At 60.3% G+C, this 14,114-nt stretch overlaps 1 protein-coding gene across 1 annotated transcript in view; it reads left to right on the forward strand.

Annotated features, from left to right (window-relative positions):
* The first annotated feature begins 349 nt into the window (after window positions 1–349).
* STAC2 (SH3 and cysteine rich domain 2) overlaps window positions 350–14,114 on the forward strand; it is a 20,984-nt gene continuing 7,219 nt past the window's right edge. The window contains 5 exon segments of the mRNA XM_075059810.1: window positions 350–718; window positions 11,817–12,123; window positions 12,676–12,773; window positions 13,186–13,270; window positions 13,787–13,903. Of these exon segments, the coding sequence (XP_074915911.1) occupies window positions 629–718; window positions 11,817–12,123; window positions 12,676–12,773; window positions 13,186–13,270; window positions 13,787–13,903 (697 nt within the window). The 5' untranslated portion in view covers window positions 350–628.

A 14,114-nucleotide genomic window follows, 5' to 3' on the forward strand; every position in this document is an offset into this window, starting at 1 on the left:
GGGTGCTGAGAGCCACTGAAGCCCAAACTGTAACCCCTGGATATGATGGACACCGCCTCAAGCTAGGAGGTGCGGCACCACCTTCGCCCCCAGGGCTGCTCTGAAACCAATCACCTCCCTCTCTGCCGGAGTAACTTCTGAGCTGGGCTGCGGCCGGGGCGCGGATGGGCCGCTCCGCCCCCTGCTGGGCAGCCAATGGGCAGGCGGTAGGCGGCCCCTCATTAGCATAGCCAAAAAACGAGCGAGGTTAATAAACTTCTCGTAAAGCGAAGGGGGCGGAGCCAGGCAGCCTCCTAAATCAAACCTGGGTCCCCCACGCCGCGCTCGGGCACTCCGCATCCAGCGCCGAGCAGCCTGGCCGGGTCCCGGAGCGGAGGGACGGGCTCGGGGGGTGCCCCGGACAAGCCAGGGGTCGGGGTTTGCTACGCGTCTGGGTAGAGGATTTATTGTAATCGAGTTAATATAAGGGGCGATCAAGGAATTCGATTTCCAAGTGTGGACAGGAGGCGCCGGGGTTGCCCCCCACCTCTGGGAGCACCCAGGCGGGTTTTTATTCTTTTTCTGAAAACCAGAGAGGGCGGGGGGGGATCTTCCCCCCACCAGATCTTGACCTGTTTGCACCAGCATCATGACGGAGCTAACCGAAAAGGAGAATGACCCCCAAAACCCAGATGGCCAGCGGTCCCCGGGCCCCATCTCCAGCCTCCACGAAACGAAGGTAACTCTCCGACCCATAGACCGGGGGGCACGTATGTCCCCACCCCCCTTTTAAAACATTCACTTGAAGTCCTAGCCCCCTCCCCCCCGCAGCGTGTCATCGCGTCTTGAAAGGGAGGGGGTCAATGCGTCCCCCCCAGCTCGATTTGCAAAGGATGGATGCCCAGTGTCACCCTGCCCCAGTTCAATCGCTGACTGCCCAGGCTGGGTGGTTTGGCTTGCTGGGGTCAGCCGCCACCAGCCGGTTGTGGGGATGAGCCGCCCTTTTCTGGGGCTCTGGGTGGCTTTCCCTGGCCAGATGTGAGCGCAACCTTGGAATTGGGCTGAACCGCCCCCCCCGCCCCCGGTTGTGCAACCCAAGGGCCAAGCAAATCAGATAAAAGCCGAGGGGGGCTGGCTGATTCCCCCCCCCCCACACACACACACGCACTTACTGCATAATTTGGCTTAAACTCTTGCTGGGGGGGTGGGGGAGGAGATTGTTTTGCTTGCAATACAACTGGGTTGTAAAAACTGCCCGGGCGTCCAGGCTGGAGCCTGGATTCTCTCCTGACCTCAGCGATTTAAAAGGCAAATGGGATTTAAATAGAAAACAGCTGGGACTGCTCTGGTGTTTGTGGTTCCTTGCTGTCCCCTGGCTAGGGTGACCAAATGTCCCGATTTTATAGGGACAGTCCCAATATTTGGGTCTTTTTCTTATGTAGACTCCTATTACCCACCCCCCATCCCGATTTTTCATATTTGCTGTGGTTACCCTGCCCCTGGATCATACGTGGGCGGGTGGGTGCATGGGAGAGGGGATGTCTCGCGTGGCATGGGGGGTGCCACACATTTGAGGCTGGGGGAGGTGAGGCAGGGGTCCAAAGGGTTGCTGCGATTTAGCATGGGGATGTCTGGGAAGAGGCCATGTAGCTCCGTGTGTATCTGCAGCAATGTCACTTGTTCTCCCACCAGCTTAATTGCAGGCTTTGTTGGCATCATCTATGCATGTTGAGCAGCCGGAGCACAGAGGCGGGAGCCCCTCCTTCACTTGGAATCAGAAGCAGTTTGGGGGGAGAGATGAGAACGGATTCGGCGGGAGATTTAAATGTGGGAGTTTGGGGTTCACACAGCTTCAAATCAAATCAATTCAAGCAAATACAGCAGCAGGGCGAGACCTGGAGCATAAACTGGGCCTCCGGATTCCCAATCTGATCCTCTTTGTACCCCCCTAGTTTTGTTTGACATAACTCCTTGGAGTTCAGTGGAGTTCCCCGGGCGTAATACTGGAGTAGTGTAATGGTGGGCTGATCCCTAGGGCTTACATCTGAGCTGCAGGGGAAAAGGGGGGTGCAGATTTACAATGGCCCTGAGCTAGGGGAGCCCCAGTGCCGCCCTGGCATGAGCAGAGGATTGTAATGGGGAAAAGTTTAGGGTGTGATTTGTTTATTTTGCTCTCGCACTGGTATAAATCAGAAGTAGTTGAATTGATGCCAGTGGAGTGGCGCTGGTTTTGCACCAGTGTAAATGCAAACAGAATCAGGCCTCGTTTCCCTTTTGCAAAGGGTGCTGTCAGCAGCTTTGGCGTGTCATGCGATCTGTGGAGCAGCTGCAGGTTACGCTCGGCCTTGGAATCATGTCGGAGTAAAATGGATTGTGTGTGGTTGTGACTCGTAAGGGAGGCTGGGCACACAGCCTAGAGGCAGTGAGTTTGTGGGGGAGGCTGGGCATACAATCCAGAGAAGGTGGGTTTTGTGGCGGGCAGAGATGGACTCTAGAGCATAATTTTCATCTCTCAACACAGCAAAATCAGGGTTGTGACGAGATCAGATGCCACAGAGATGGGTGCCTTGTTTGCATGGAGCAGGTGGATTCTGGAGCACTAACCTGGGGACTCCCCAGCACCATGGGGGTGGGGGGCAGGGAAGGGGGCGTGGGTGCAGAATCCCAGCAGATCTAGTTATTGCAGCAATACTCTGTGGCGGGGGGGGGGTGAGGTCACCCCACTGCCCAGCAGGGGACCCGCAAATAAATGCTGGATTAGTGCTGAATAAATTCCAGCCCCCCACACCTTCAGCCTGGCATTGAATGGTGACCAGCATGGGGGAGCTGCCCTGGGCGATTGGTTTTGGGGTGGCCTGAGGGGCTGCAGTGCTAATGCCCCATGCTACATTGTGCATAGGGCAGGGAATGGGGGGCGCAGGGGAGACACAATACTAAGGCCGGATCTGGGGAAGCCTGGCTCAGTGCAGTGGTGGGAACCCCAGGAAGCTGACCCCACAGTCCCATTGACTCTGTCCCGGCCTTTCCCCCAAGGAGGTGGGGGAGGGGAGGAGGGCCAAGGGATCCATTGGGATGGGGGGCTGGCAGGAAGTGGGCCCCCACCCCAGTGTAAATCCAGAGTAACCCCCTCCCCCGCCTTGGACCCCGATGTAAGTGGGAGCAGAGTTTTGCCAAAGGAGGACAACTGGGAAGAGGATCCAGGAATCTGGAGGTCAGTCAGGGGATGGGTCTGTGGGAGGGGGCCGGATGGGGGTGGTTAGAGGCCCCAGCAGAGACCCCTGGCACTTTCCTTGGGGGCTGCTGGGCTTCCCCTCCCACAAAGGGCCGGGTGCCTCCACAGGAGTCTGACGAACTGGGCTCAATGGGCCTTGAAATTCCCGCCCTTTGTCCCCAGGATCTCGCCAGCTGGGCATCCGCCCACCCCCCTGCACCCGCTCCCAGATCTGCTACAGTCCTAGGGCCCGGGCCCCCTCCTTGAGGCCAGGACTCCTCCAGGCCGCTAATCAGCTCACACAATAACTGATCAGTCCTGGGATCGCCACCCTGATTGTCTCTCCCTTTTAAAATCTTGGATCTCCCCAGGGACCCAGCCAGGGGTGTGTGGGGGATTCTGCAGCTACTGCAGAAGGGGCAGATGAGAGCAGATGTGGCAAGGAGTGGTTGGGCCTTGGGTCTGCTGACCCCTGGGGGCGGCCAAGGGAGATTTCTGTAGCTTATCCCATTGCAGGGAAAGGGGGTTGGAGCTGCCAAATAAACTTTCCTGCCACTCAAATTCATTCTCCATTTAAAAACCTGTCTGTTGGCTTATAAAGATCGGACCAGCTGCCAGGCAGGGTCCCCCGCTCCTTTCCCTGACCCACTTCAGAGCAGACACGGCTTTGCACATAGGCATCTTGGGCAGCCTTCCGGCGCCTCGGAGCAGCCTGGCAGTGTGTTTGGGGAATCCACGGGCCCGATCTCCTGCCACCCTACACCACCTGGGGCCAGAGCACAGACCAGACACAAAGGCTGCCAGGTCATTTTGCCACTCGCTCTGTGCTGGTTCGGGGAGTGTGGGGAACCTGTGACCATGTGCGGATGTGGGGCAGCGAGGCCCCTGGGTCATGGTGGGGAATCAGGCTCAGGGCAGTAGAAATTGGTCCCTGAAATCAGGAAGGCCCGGTGACGAGGGGGGATTTCAATCAGAACTCTCAGTTGTGCACTGCGGACTCAGCAGCTTTTAGCTGGTCCCCTCTGCCTGTGCCCCTTGCTCTGCCTGTGCTCTGCAGAACGATGGGCATCCCTTGGGGAAATCCCTGCCCACATCCCCCCCTCCTAGGAGCGGGATCTGCAGCTCGATGGGTGTGACCGTCTCCCCTCGTAGTTACGGCCTCCTTGGCATGGTGGGTCTGTGGCCCGAGGCTCCTGTGGCCAATCCCCCCACAGGGGTATGGTGCCTGGCCGCAGCGCGTTCCAGGATCCCTGGAGGGTGACGCCTGCAAATTCCCCCAGCAGCCCACGGAGCTCTGTGCCCCTCGGAGGAGCAGGGAAATGGGAGAGAGAGCAAGCGCCCAATGGGGGAGATAGAGGGAAGGTGATATTGCTAGAGCCCTGTCATGGGAGTGGGCAGTGCAGTGGGATTGGGATCCTGGCAGGACGGGGGGAAGAGAAGGCGACTGATGCTAGGGAGGGGCAGGGCCAGGATCGGCCTCTTGGGGCCCCCTGATGTCTTGGCCTCAGGATCCCCTGGGGCTTTCTCTGGTGCTCGTTCTGACCCACATCAAACCTGGCAGCAAAGCTCAGCGGCTGGAAGGGGCCCGATCCTTCCCCTCTCTCTTCCCCATGGTTGCCAGCTGCCCCTGCCCTGCAGTGGGTGAATCTGCCCCGGGATGGACTGATTAACCCTCCTTGATCCAGTTGGTAAATGTCCTGATGCAAAATCCAGTGCCCTGGTTCTGAGAACTGGCACACAGTGAGGCACGGCGGGCATCCACCCCCTCCGCTGAGCTGAGGTAGCATGGCAGGAGGGCTGCTCAGGTTCACGCTCCTCTGGAGGAACTGGGGCTCTGTGGTGGTGAGGGGGAACGACATGATGCAGCAAGTCGCATCAGTCTCAGTGCTCAAGAAGGGACTCAATCTGCAAAGCTGGCAGCAGGAGCTGGGTTTTGAACATCTCCTGACGTTTGGATCTGGGGTTTTTAGTCCATTCTGGGGTTGGGCGCGTGGCAGTGGAGTTTGGATCCAGGGCAGGGGGTCTGATCCCGGCCTCATCTGGGCCAGGGTGGAGGGCTGTCTGGGGCCGGGTCTTGGCCTTGCAGCGCATCCAATGCCCCAGAAATGAGCAGAGCCGCCTGGAGACAGTCGGCCACGGAGAGCTGCCATTACGGATTTTCAGGGTTAAGGGTTATTCCCCTGCCTCCCCAGTACCCCTGGCTAGCCAAGAATCCGGTTAATATCTCGCCATCCTGCAGCACTGTCTGGCTTGGGGCAGCTCCCTCTCCCCTCTGCTGGCTGCCCCAGCAACTGCAGCCAACTCCTACTTCCTCCCCGCCCAATGGGTTCCTCTTTCAGCTCCAGGGGCCGCTGGCTCGAGTCCCGCTGGCACCCAGCTGTCTGGAGCACCGTGGGGTGGGTTGGGTGATGCCAGGTCTCTCAGAGGAGGGGCGGTCCCCTCACACCGGGGTACGGTGCATCAGGGCTCATTGGCCCCCTCTAGTGGCAGGTTTGTGTGTCTGCGTCTCCCGCCAGCTCCCGCAGTAACACCCCATGCATCAAGCTCTGGGGTCAGCCCCTGCAAGGGGAACATGCCAGGCATGGGGGGCAGTTATGTTTCAGGAGGGGAGAGGTTTTGGGAAGGCGTTTGAGGGGGCAGCGCTCTGGGCTCATCCTGTCTCCGAACTGCGGCACCTGCCACCTTTTCAGCTGCTCTGTGCAGCGGCATCTAGGGCAGGTTAAAAATAGAGCTCGGGGTAGGGCCAAGTGTTTATAGCTCAGGGGAGCGGCTGAGGGATAAAAGCGAGAGCTGTGGATGGCTCCCGGCCCTTCCCTCCCTGCCACGGCCTCAGGAATCTCTCTCGCATCCTCAGATGGCGGCTTTGATCTGGCTTTGCCAGCTTTTTCTGAGCATCCAATTAAAGGGTCCCGGGTGGGCGAGGGAGGGATCACCTGTGGGGGTGTCTGCATCCTCACTGTCATTTACTATCCTCCCCGAGACACTCACCTTCCCAGCCTGGCACCCATGAGAGCAGCCCGACACGAAACAGTCCAACACTCAGGAGCAACCCTACAATAACAAACGACCCCGTGACCCTGGCACAGTGCCCCCCCTCCCCCAATCGCAGCCCTAGGGCTTGCCGGAGACTTACCCCCAACCCCCAAAGCACAGCCCAGTTCTGGGGGTGGCCCAGCGCTGAGTGTGGGGGAGCTGGGATTGGAATGGATGCAGGGAGATTTCACTGCCCAGCAGCAGAGAAGCTGGGGGGACTCGCAGACAGTCCTAGCATCACAACCAGCCACCTGTAGACACCCACATGTCCACGCAGATGTTAGGTGATTAAAGAAAGACTCTGGGGATTCGGGTTTTAACTGGGGGGGATGGTGGAGGAGGGACGGAGGATCAGTTTAGTGCTACTCAAAGAGTGAAATTGGCCAGCCACCTGGGAGTGTAGGGGAGTGATTGGCTAACCCCTCCGCCCCCCTCTCCCCACACACCTGCTCTCTCAACCCTGTCCCCCTGCAGCTCTGCTGGTGCCCCTCAATCCCGACTTGCCACCCCTGATATCTCAACCCTGCCCTCACAAGCTCTGCTGATGCCCCCTCAGTCCTGACCTGCAGGGGAAGTCAGGGGGCTTTGGCAAGTGGGAGAAGATTCTGACTGGTGAGCTGCTGTTCCCCTCCCATCTGGATAGAAATTGTCCTTTCATCAGTGCCGGCCCCTTACAGACACAGCCCTGGAGCTTCTGGGGCTGCTCCCAGAGGGGGCACAGGGTGGCGGGATGGGTGGATGTGTGGATCTAGGATCCAGGCTGTGTGTGGGGATCCGGGCTAGGATAGATGTTCTCTGATGGAGGCTGCGGGGTGGGGGAGTGGAGTAGGTGCCGTGCACAGGGGGCGGAATCCTGCTTGGATGCCCGTGACCAGCTGCTGGGTGGGTGGAAACGAGCCGGACTCCAGCGGGGTCTGTTCACGCCAACTGCGGATCCAGTCCATGGTCCCATCAAACAGGCAGGCCCCAAAGGAGAGCAGGAAGTTGGGTTGCATGAGGGTTGGGATGGAGTGGCATCAACAGAGCCCAGGGTTGGGGTGGCAGGAGGCTTTCCCTCCTCCCCTGCCCAGGCTGGCATCTCCCCCCTCTCCAGTCTAATTAAGATCTCTTGACGAGTCCCTATGCTCATGGTTAATCACCTTTTGTTCCCCGAGGAGGGACCGGGATGCCAGCCAAGCGGCATGCCATTATCCTGCCTGAGAGCATCCTCTCGGGCACCCTGCCTGCTGCTGCCAATGCCCCCCTGAGTTGGGACCAGGTCCGTCTGGAGATAGTGACGGAGTGGACCCTCGGGCCTGCCCACCTGCCTCCCGTGGGCTGGCAGGGCCCTCTGACTCAGCTGGCACACAGGCCACCTGGCCAACTGCTTTGGCCCCTGGGGAGGGGGAGGGAGAGGGAGATGGATTGCACTGGAGCACAGAGCTCCAGCTAGCAGAGAGGGAGGGAGATGGGGAGAGTGGGGAAGTCACTGCAAGGGAAAGAGAGACCCCCCCCATTTCAGCCAAGAGCTGCCCCCTGCCTTGTGCCCGTGCAGAGCTCCTGATCTGTCCCCAAAGTGTATTGCCCTGGGGGAAGGGGTGTCCCTGCTCCCCCCCAGCATCTTGAAATCTCTCAGCATGTGAGCCCCGCCAGGATGTACCCCAGGGCCGAGGGGGCCGGGAGTGCTGGTGACCAGGGTGGGGGGGCGAGCATGGCTGCCAGTGCAGAGGGTCTCTGTATGGCTGTGATGTGGAGGGGGCTCAGCCCTAGGCCGGGGGTCTATACCAGCGGCTCTGTATGTACTCCCAGCACCTTCCATTTCCCCCTTCCCACCCATGCCAGGGGCTCTGTCTGCCCCCCCTCCCATACTAGAAACCCCCAATCTCCCCCCCCTTCAGGGGCCCTTTGTGCATGCCCCCAATCCCTCCCCCCATATGCCCCATTATGATTTGGGGGAGGGCCCGGGGTAAATCATTCAGAGTGTCAGCTCTTGCTAGACTCTTGGGAGGATGAGCCAAGCTGAGGTGTGTTATGAGACGTTAACAGCATCCTCAGCCAGTTCTTTGAGCTCCAGACAACCGCAGAGGTGCTTGTGTCTGTGCTCATCCGGCGGCAGGAGCTCCATGTGTCCCCCACAGTCCCCCTTTCGGTTTTCTTCTGGCCCTCCAAAATCAGCAGGGGTCTGGCCACAGATGCCTAGAACTTTGCCTGCGATTTTGGAATTGATCAGATGCAGCGGTCAAGAACTAGTGTGTGGCAGACGGAGAAATGCCATCAACTGGGTGCATGGTCCTGAAAACTCAGCCAATTATTCCCATCTATATGCTGGCTTCTGTGCCTCCCCCCACTGCCCCCCAGGGGGTGGTGCCAGGATGAGGTATGGGGCATGTCTCGTCCATTCCCAAGGGTGCCTTGCAAAGCTCCTCACTTGTCTCATGGATGGAGAAACTGAGGCACTGAAGGGGGGAAGGGACTTGCTCCAGATCACCAGCAAAACAGCCATGGAGCTGGGACGTGAACCCAGAAGTCCTGCTGTCCTTTGCCTTCTTTTGACCAGGTGACGCAGGCCCTTATGTGGCTCTGGTGGTCATGGGAGGTGAAAGGGGACCCTCCCTCGCACAGCTGAGATTCTGTGAGCTGGGCTGGGGACTCTGGAATAGCCCAAAAATTGTGGCTGTGCCAGGTTAGCCTGGTGGCTCCCCTTCCCCCTGGGCATCCTGCGATCCTCGCGCCTTCCTGTCCCTAAACCTGGCCCCGCAGCTCCTTTGCAGTGATGGTCGCTGGCCTCCCCCTTGTTACCAGTGCAATTCCCCCACCAACCTGAGCACCCTGCCCTGCAGCCCCATGCTGGCCAGGGTGGGCAGAGAACAGCCCTGGGCCTGCCTCTGGGGGGTGACGGACGCTGGGACCCCCTGGCCCAAAGATCCCTGCCGCAGCACCCACGCACACAGCATTGGAGCCCCAGCACCTCCTCTGCAGCACCCCAGGGTCCCTGAGTGGCACGGCGGTGGGAACGGGCGTGGCCGAGGCAGACGTGGACTCTGGCGTCCACGGGGGCCATTGCAGCAGGGCTGCAGGGACTGTGCCAGACCTTGAATAAATGAAGGACAAGAGACTGCTCCGAGCCAGTGGCGGGATGGTTCTGGGTGCCAGGCTCATTCAAAGCTGATCTGAAACCTCAGCCTAAGCGAGGGATTATTTCATGTCGCTCTTGCTTTAGCCACTGTGGCTGTGTCTGGCTTGTTATCCTGTGGCAGCAGGATAGGAAAGGGCCTGTCTATTATATTGAACTGGCAGTTGTGTCTGAGCCCCCAGTAACCCCCACCCAACAGGATCAGCGCTGCTCAACTGTGTGTCACGGGCCCTGTACTGGCAGCAGCTCATGGGGATTCCCCCTTAGCTCAAATGGTGCAGGGCTTGGCTCATGGAGGGGTCTCCGCCAACACAGCAAGCAGCAAGGCAACAGCATGACCCAGATCTGCACCGTCAGTGACGTGATGCCCCATGTGGCACCTGCCTTGGGGTGCAGCTGGGGATTCAAAGCAGGTGCGGTTAGCCTGCGAAGTCTGTGGTGTCACACAGATGGGGAAAGCAAGGCAGGGAGGGATGGTCCCACAGGGCTAAAGCGAGTGCTGTTCACGCTGGCTGTTCCTTGGGCGGGAGTCCTGATTCCCAGTCCTGCACCTCCCCCCTTGCTGGCTGCTTGCACCCCAGATCCCGTGATGCTGCGGGTGAGCGAGTGATCTCCACACCGGGTCCTTCGATCCCCATTCAGACAGGGCCCAAGGGAGCGAGGACTCAGCCAGAACCAGAACAACTGAATTCCCACCAGGCTTCCAGGCAATTAGTTACGGAGCTGGGGCCTCAGCTGGCTGCCGGCAACCCCGGGCTCTGTGTGTGTGTCAGGTCCTGTCCGTGGCTAATCGCCTTGTGCTTGGTGTCTCTCCCGGTTTATTATCTCGTGGATTGGGGACCCAAGTGCCACATGCAGCAGCTCTGAGCCCGCCACATGTTCCACGTCCCTGCCCCGGAGCGGCCTCCAGGGCAGACATGCTGGGGAGAGACAGGAGACTCGGGCCTGTATCACTGTGGGAAGAGCAGTCACTGGGCTGGGGAGATCCTGCACCCCAAGGGATGTGTGTGTGGGGGCGAGTGAGGCTGTCATAATGGGGTTGGGAAAAGGCATATGAGAAAAGGAGGAGCCATGAATGTGGGTGTGGCTAAGGGGTGGGGGTGTGGCCATGGGCAGGGGGTGTGGCTAAGGGGAGAAGGTGGAGTTATGAGTGATAATATTAGTGGCCCAGTGACCCAAAGGGTTTTAACCCTTGGTTGAGATGAAAAAGGGAGCAGCCAGTAGAAGTGATGGGGGTGTGGCTATGGGATGGTGGGTGGAGCTATGGGTGGGAGTGGGGCTATCGGTGGGATTGCCTTATCCCTGGCAGGTGCAGCTGCTCTCCTAAAGTTTCAGAGCTGGATCCGGCTCTGCACCTGCCTCTGCTCTCAGAGAGGCGAGAGCCCCAGCCCAATCTGGGGTGGGAAATGCATGGGGCTGAGTCCCTGGCCTGCTCTGGGGTGCAGGAAGCGCTGAGATCGTGGCTGGCCTGTGTGCAGATGCTGGGGCGGGGAGTCCCTGCAGCCCTACGTAGATCAGGCTGTACCTTGCGAGCAGGGGGTTGAGGGGGACAGGGTAGGGTAGGGGATGGGAACTGAGGGGTGCAAGTCGGGAAGGCAGGACCTGCTAACCCATTCCTCTGTGGAGGGGGGAAGGGAGAGGCCTTTGCAGCGAAGGGAGGGCTGGCGCCTCCCCAACATCACCAAGTGGGGTTTCTTATGCCCCCCTGCCCGCCCCCTGCCTTCACACAGGCTCTGCAGGGAAGGGGGATTAATAGATTCAACAAAAACATCTCCAAACCCAGATTATGGCTTTTGTCGGCGGAGACTGGCGGGCGGGGGGGGGAGGGGGCGGATTCCAGGCCAGAGAGCAGGATTCAGAGCCATGGCTGGTGGTCGGTGTCCCCCTCCCTCTCCTGGGGTTACTGGATCAGTAGTTCAGAGAGGCTGGGGAAGGGGGACTCTGTGCAGCCCTGGTGGGCTCCATGGCCTGGTGCCTGAGCCTGGCACATCCCCCCCCCCCCCCCCCCTATTTGCCTCAGCACAAGAACGCCCCCAGGATGAGAAAGGAGCTTGGCCTTCATGCCCATTTAATCCCCAGCCAACAAGGGGGGCGACTGGCACCAGCTGTGGTGCTGGGGGTGCCTGGGCTGGGACAGAGACACCCCCCGACGTGCTGCTGCCCCCTGCTGTCAGATGGGCTGGGGCCTGCATGTGGGGAGGCTCCAGGGCCTATTTCCAGTCCCCCCCCCCCCAACTGCTCCAGGCCATTCACACCCTTGAGCGCTTACCAGCTGGGCAGCAATGCCCCTGGAGCCCGTTCCTGGGGGACCTGGCAGGACGCAGCCCAGGAGGCGGGTCACAGAGAGAGGCAGCTGGACTGAGATGCTGGGTTTAGGGTAGAGGGTGGGGTAGGGGGCAGCAGTCAGAGCCCCCGTGCCCTGTGCTGCTCCTCCCGTGACGCTCCTCGGGTCTCTGCTCTTCTCCCCCCCTTCCCCCCCAGATGCAGAGGCTCAAGCGCTCTCTGTCCCTCAAGACCATCCTGCGTAGCAAGAGCGTGGAGAACTTCTTCCTGCGATCCAACAGCGAGCTCAAACTCCCCTGCGAGGTGCTGCTCAGCCCCCCAACGCCCTTGCCACCCCCATCTCCCCCACCGATGCCCACCGAGGCCGTCCTGCCCCGGGCCGAGCACTCGCCCATCGCCTGCCATCGGGCTCTGGTGCCCCTCAAGCCCATGCGAACGCACAGCTTCCAGGAGCACGTCTTCAGGAAGCACAGCCCGTGTGAGATGTGCCACCAGCTCATCGTAGGTGGGTGCCGTGGGGACCCCGTTCCTAGGGCAGGCGAACTAACCCAGGGACGCGCTGCTACTTCGGCCTCTGCCAATGCCCCCGATCTCAGCCCGCAGTCCCCTGCTTTCCCAGCCTGGGCACCACCATCCCCATCCAGCACTGCCCCTCGATCCCAGCCTGCAGCCCCCTGCTTTCCCAGCCTGGGCACCCCCATCCCCATCCAGATCTGCTGGTGCCCCTCAATCCTGCCCTGAAGCCCTCCTGCTATTTCAGCTCTGAGCTTCATTCCTCTCCCTCCTTGAGCTTGCAGAGGGGGTGCCCTCTGGGTGGGGCTGTTTCTGACGCCTCCCTTCCCCCCCCCCCCACAATGTACAAAGGACTCTGAACCTGCCCTTTCCTTCCTGGGTCTCACCCCCAAGGTCTGGCTCTGCTCCAAATCCTGGTTGCTCTCACGCCTCTCCCACAGTGAGACCCCATGGGGGATTTTCTAAATCCTTCCCCTGCCCCATCCTCACCCCCCAGGCTGGGGCCTCTCTCACCCAGCACCTGTTTGCGCTTGGTGTATTGCAGGCAATTCGAAGCAAGGCCTGCGGTGTAAAACGTGCAAGGTTAGTGTGCACCTGTGGTGCTCGGAGGAGGTCTCGCACCAGCAGTGTCCTGGCAAGACGGTAAGCATCCACGGAGCTGGTCCCCAGGGGGCAACATCACTCTCCTCCGTCCCTGGCGGGAGGATAGGTGGAGGCACGCCACTGCCCTCTGCTGGCCGGAACATCACACACCCGTGCGCGTCTGCAGACCTGGAACGCTACCACCCCCTGCTGGCAAGGACGGGGGTGCTGGGAGCTCAAGTTCTGACTCCTAGTCAAACTGTTGCCCCCATGTGCCTGGTTGTATCTGTCTGGCCCCTCGGGGGGTGGGGGGAAGTGAGGCTGGTCTGGAGGTGCCTCTGAGCCTGGGCTACCACAGCAGTGGGGTGAAGGGTGCCCCGCTGGCTATGGGGCCACAGGCAGACCAAGGGGCTTGTCCGCTACCCCCAGTCACTGTTACATTTCTCTCCCTCTTTTCTTCCTCTCCTGCCAGGCCACCTCCTTCCGGCGCAACTTCAGCTCCCCCCTCCTGGTGCAGGACCATCAGCAGGGCAGCTCCAAGGAGTCACCCCCTGCAGGTGAGACACGCCCCCCAGCCCAGTCCCACTGGAGTTGTTGGCGGGGGGATCCTGAGCCATGAGAATCCTCAGGGTCCCTTTATCAGGATCTACCAAATGCCAGCTGCAGCAGGGGGATGTGACTGGCCCTGGGGAGGGGTCTCTGTGAGTGGTGCTGGAGCAGTAGGGCAGACCCCAGGGATGTTCTTGGGCTACTGATCCCTTCGGGGGGGAAGGGAGGGGGATTACAGCAAGGGTGATCAGGTTGCAAAGGTAAAAAATCGGGATGGGGGTGGAGGAGTAATAGGCACCTATATAAGACAAAGCCCCAAATATTGGACTGCCCCTATGAAATCGGGACATCTGGTCACCCTAATTACAGCGCTTGCAAGGAGAGAGGGTTAAGGGGATCCTAGGGCCTCCAGCGTTAAGCCCCACCCCTTATGTAGCAAGCTTCTCCCCCTGGTGCAGGGTCTCCCAGCACATGGTTGGGTTACAGGCTGACTTGGCATCCCTGACCCTCCCCCGTCTCTGCAGGCCCCAGCGGGAGGGTGGATCCCATCTACGAGACACTGCGCTACGGCACCTCGCTGGCCCACCTGAACCGATCCAGCTTCAGCAGCACCTCGGAGTCACCCACCAGGAGCCTGGTATGTGCCAGGGCAGAACGGGGGCACCGAGCCCCCATGCGGTGCCACTGGGCAGCACAGGCTGGAAGCCAGAGAGACACGCAGGATCTGTCTGTGCCCAGCAGCCTCCAGAGAGAATCTGCCTCGGGCCTTGTTCCAGCCCATCCTGACCCAGCGCTGGTAGATCATCCCAGTCCCCATCTCGGGCCCGGATCGCAAGCCCAGCCATGAGATTG

The sequence above is a fragment of the Chelonoidis abingdonii genome, chromosome 21 (genome assembly GCF_003597395.2).
Source record: "Chelonoidis abingdonii isolate Lonesome George chromosome 21, CheloAbing_2.0, whole genome shotgun sequence".
NCBI lineage: Eukaryota > Metazoa > Chordata > Testudines > Testudinidae > Chelonoidis > Chelonoidis abingdonii.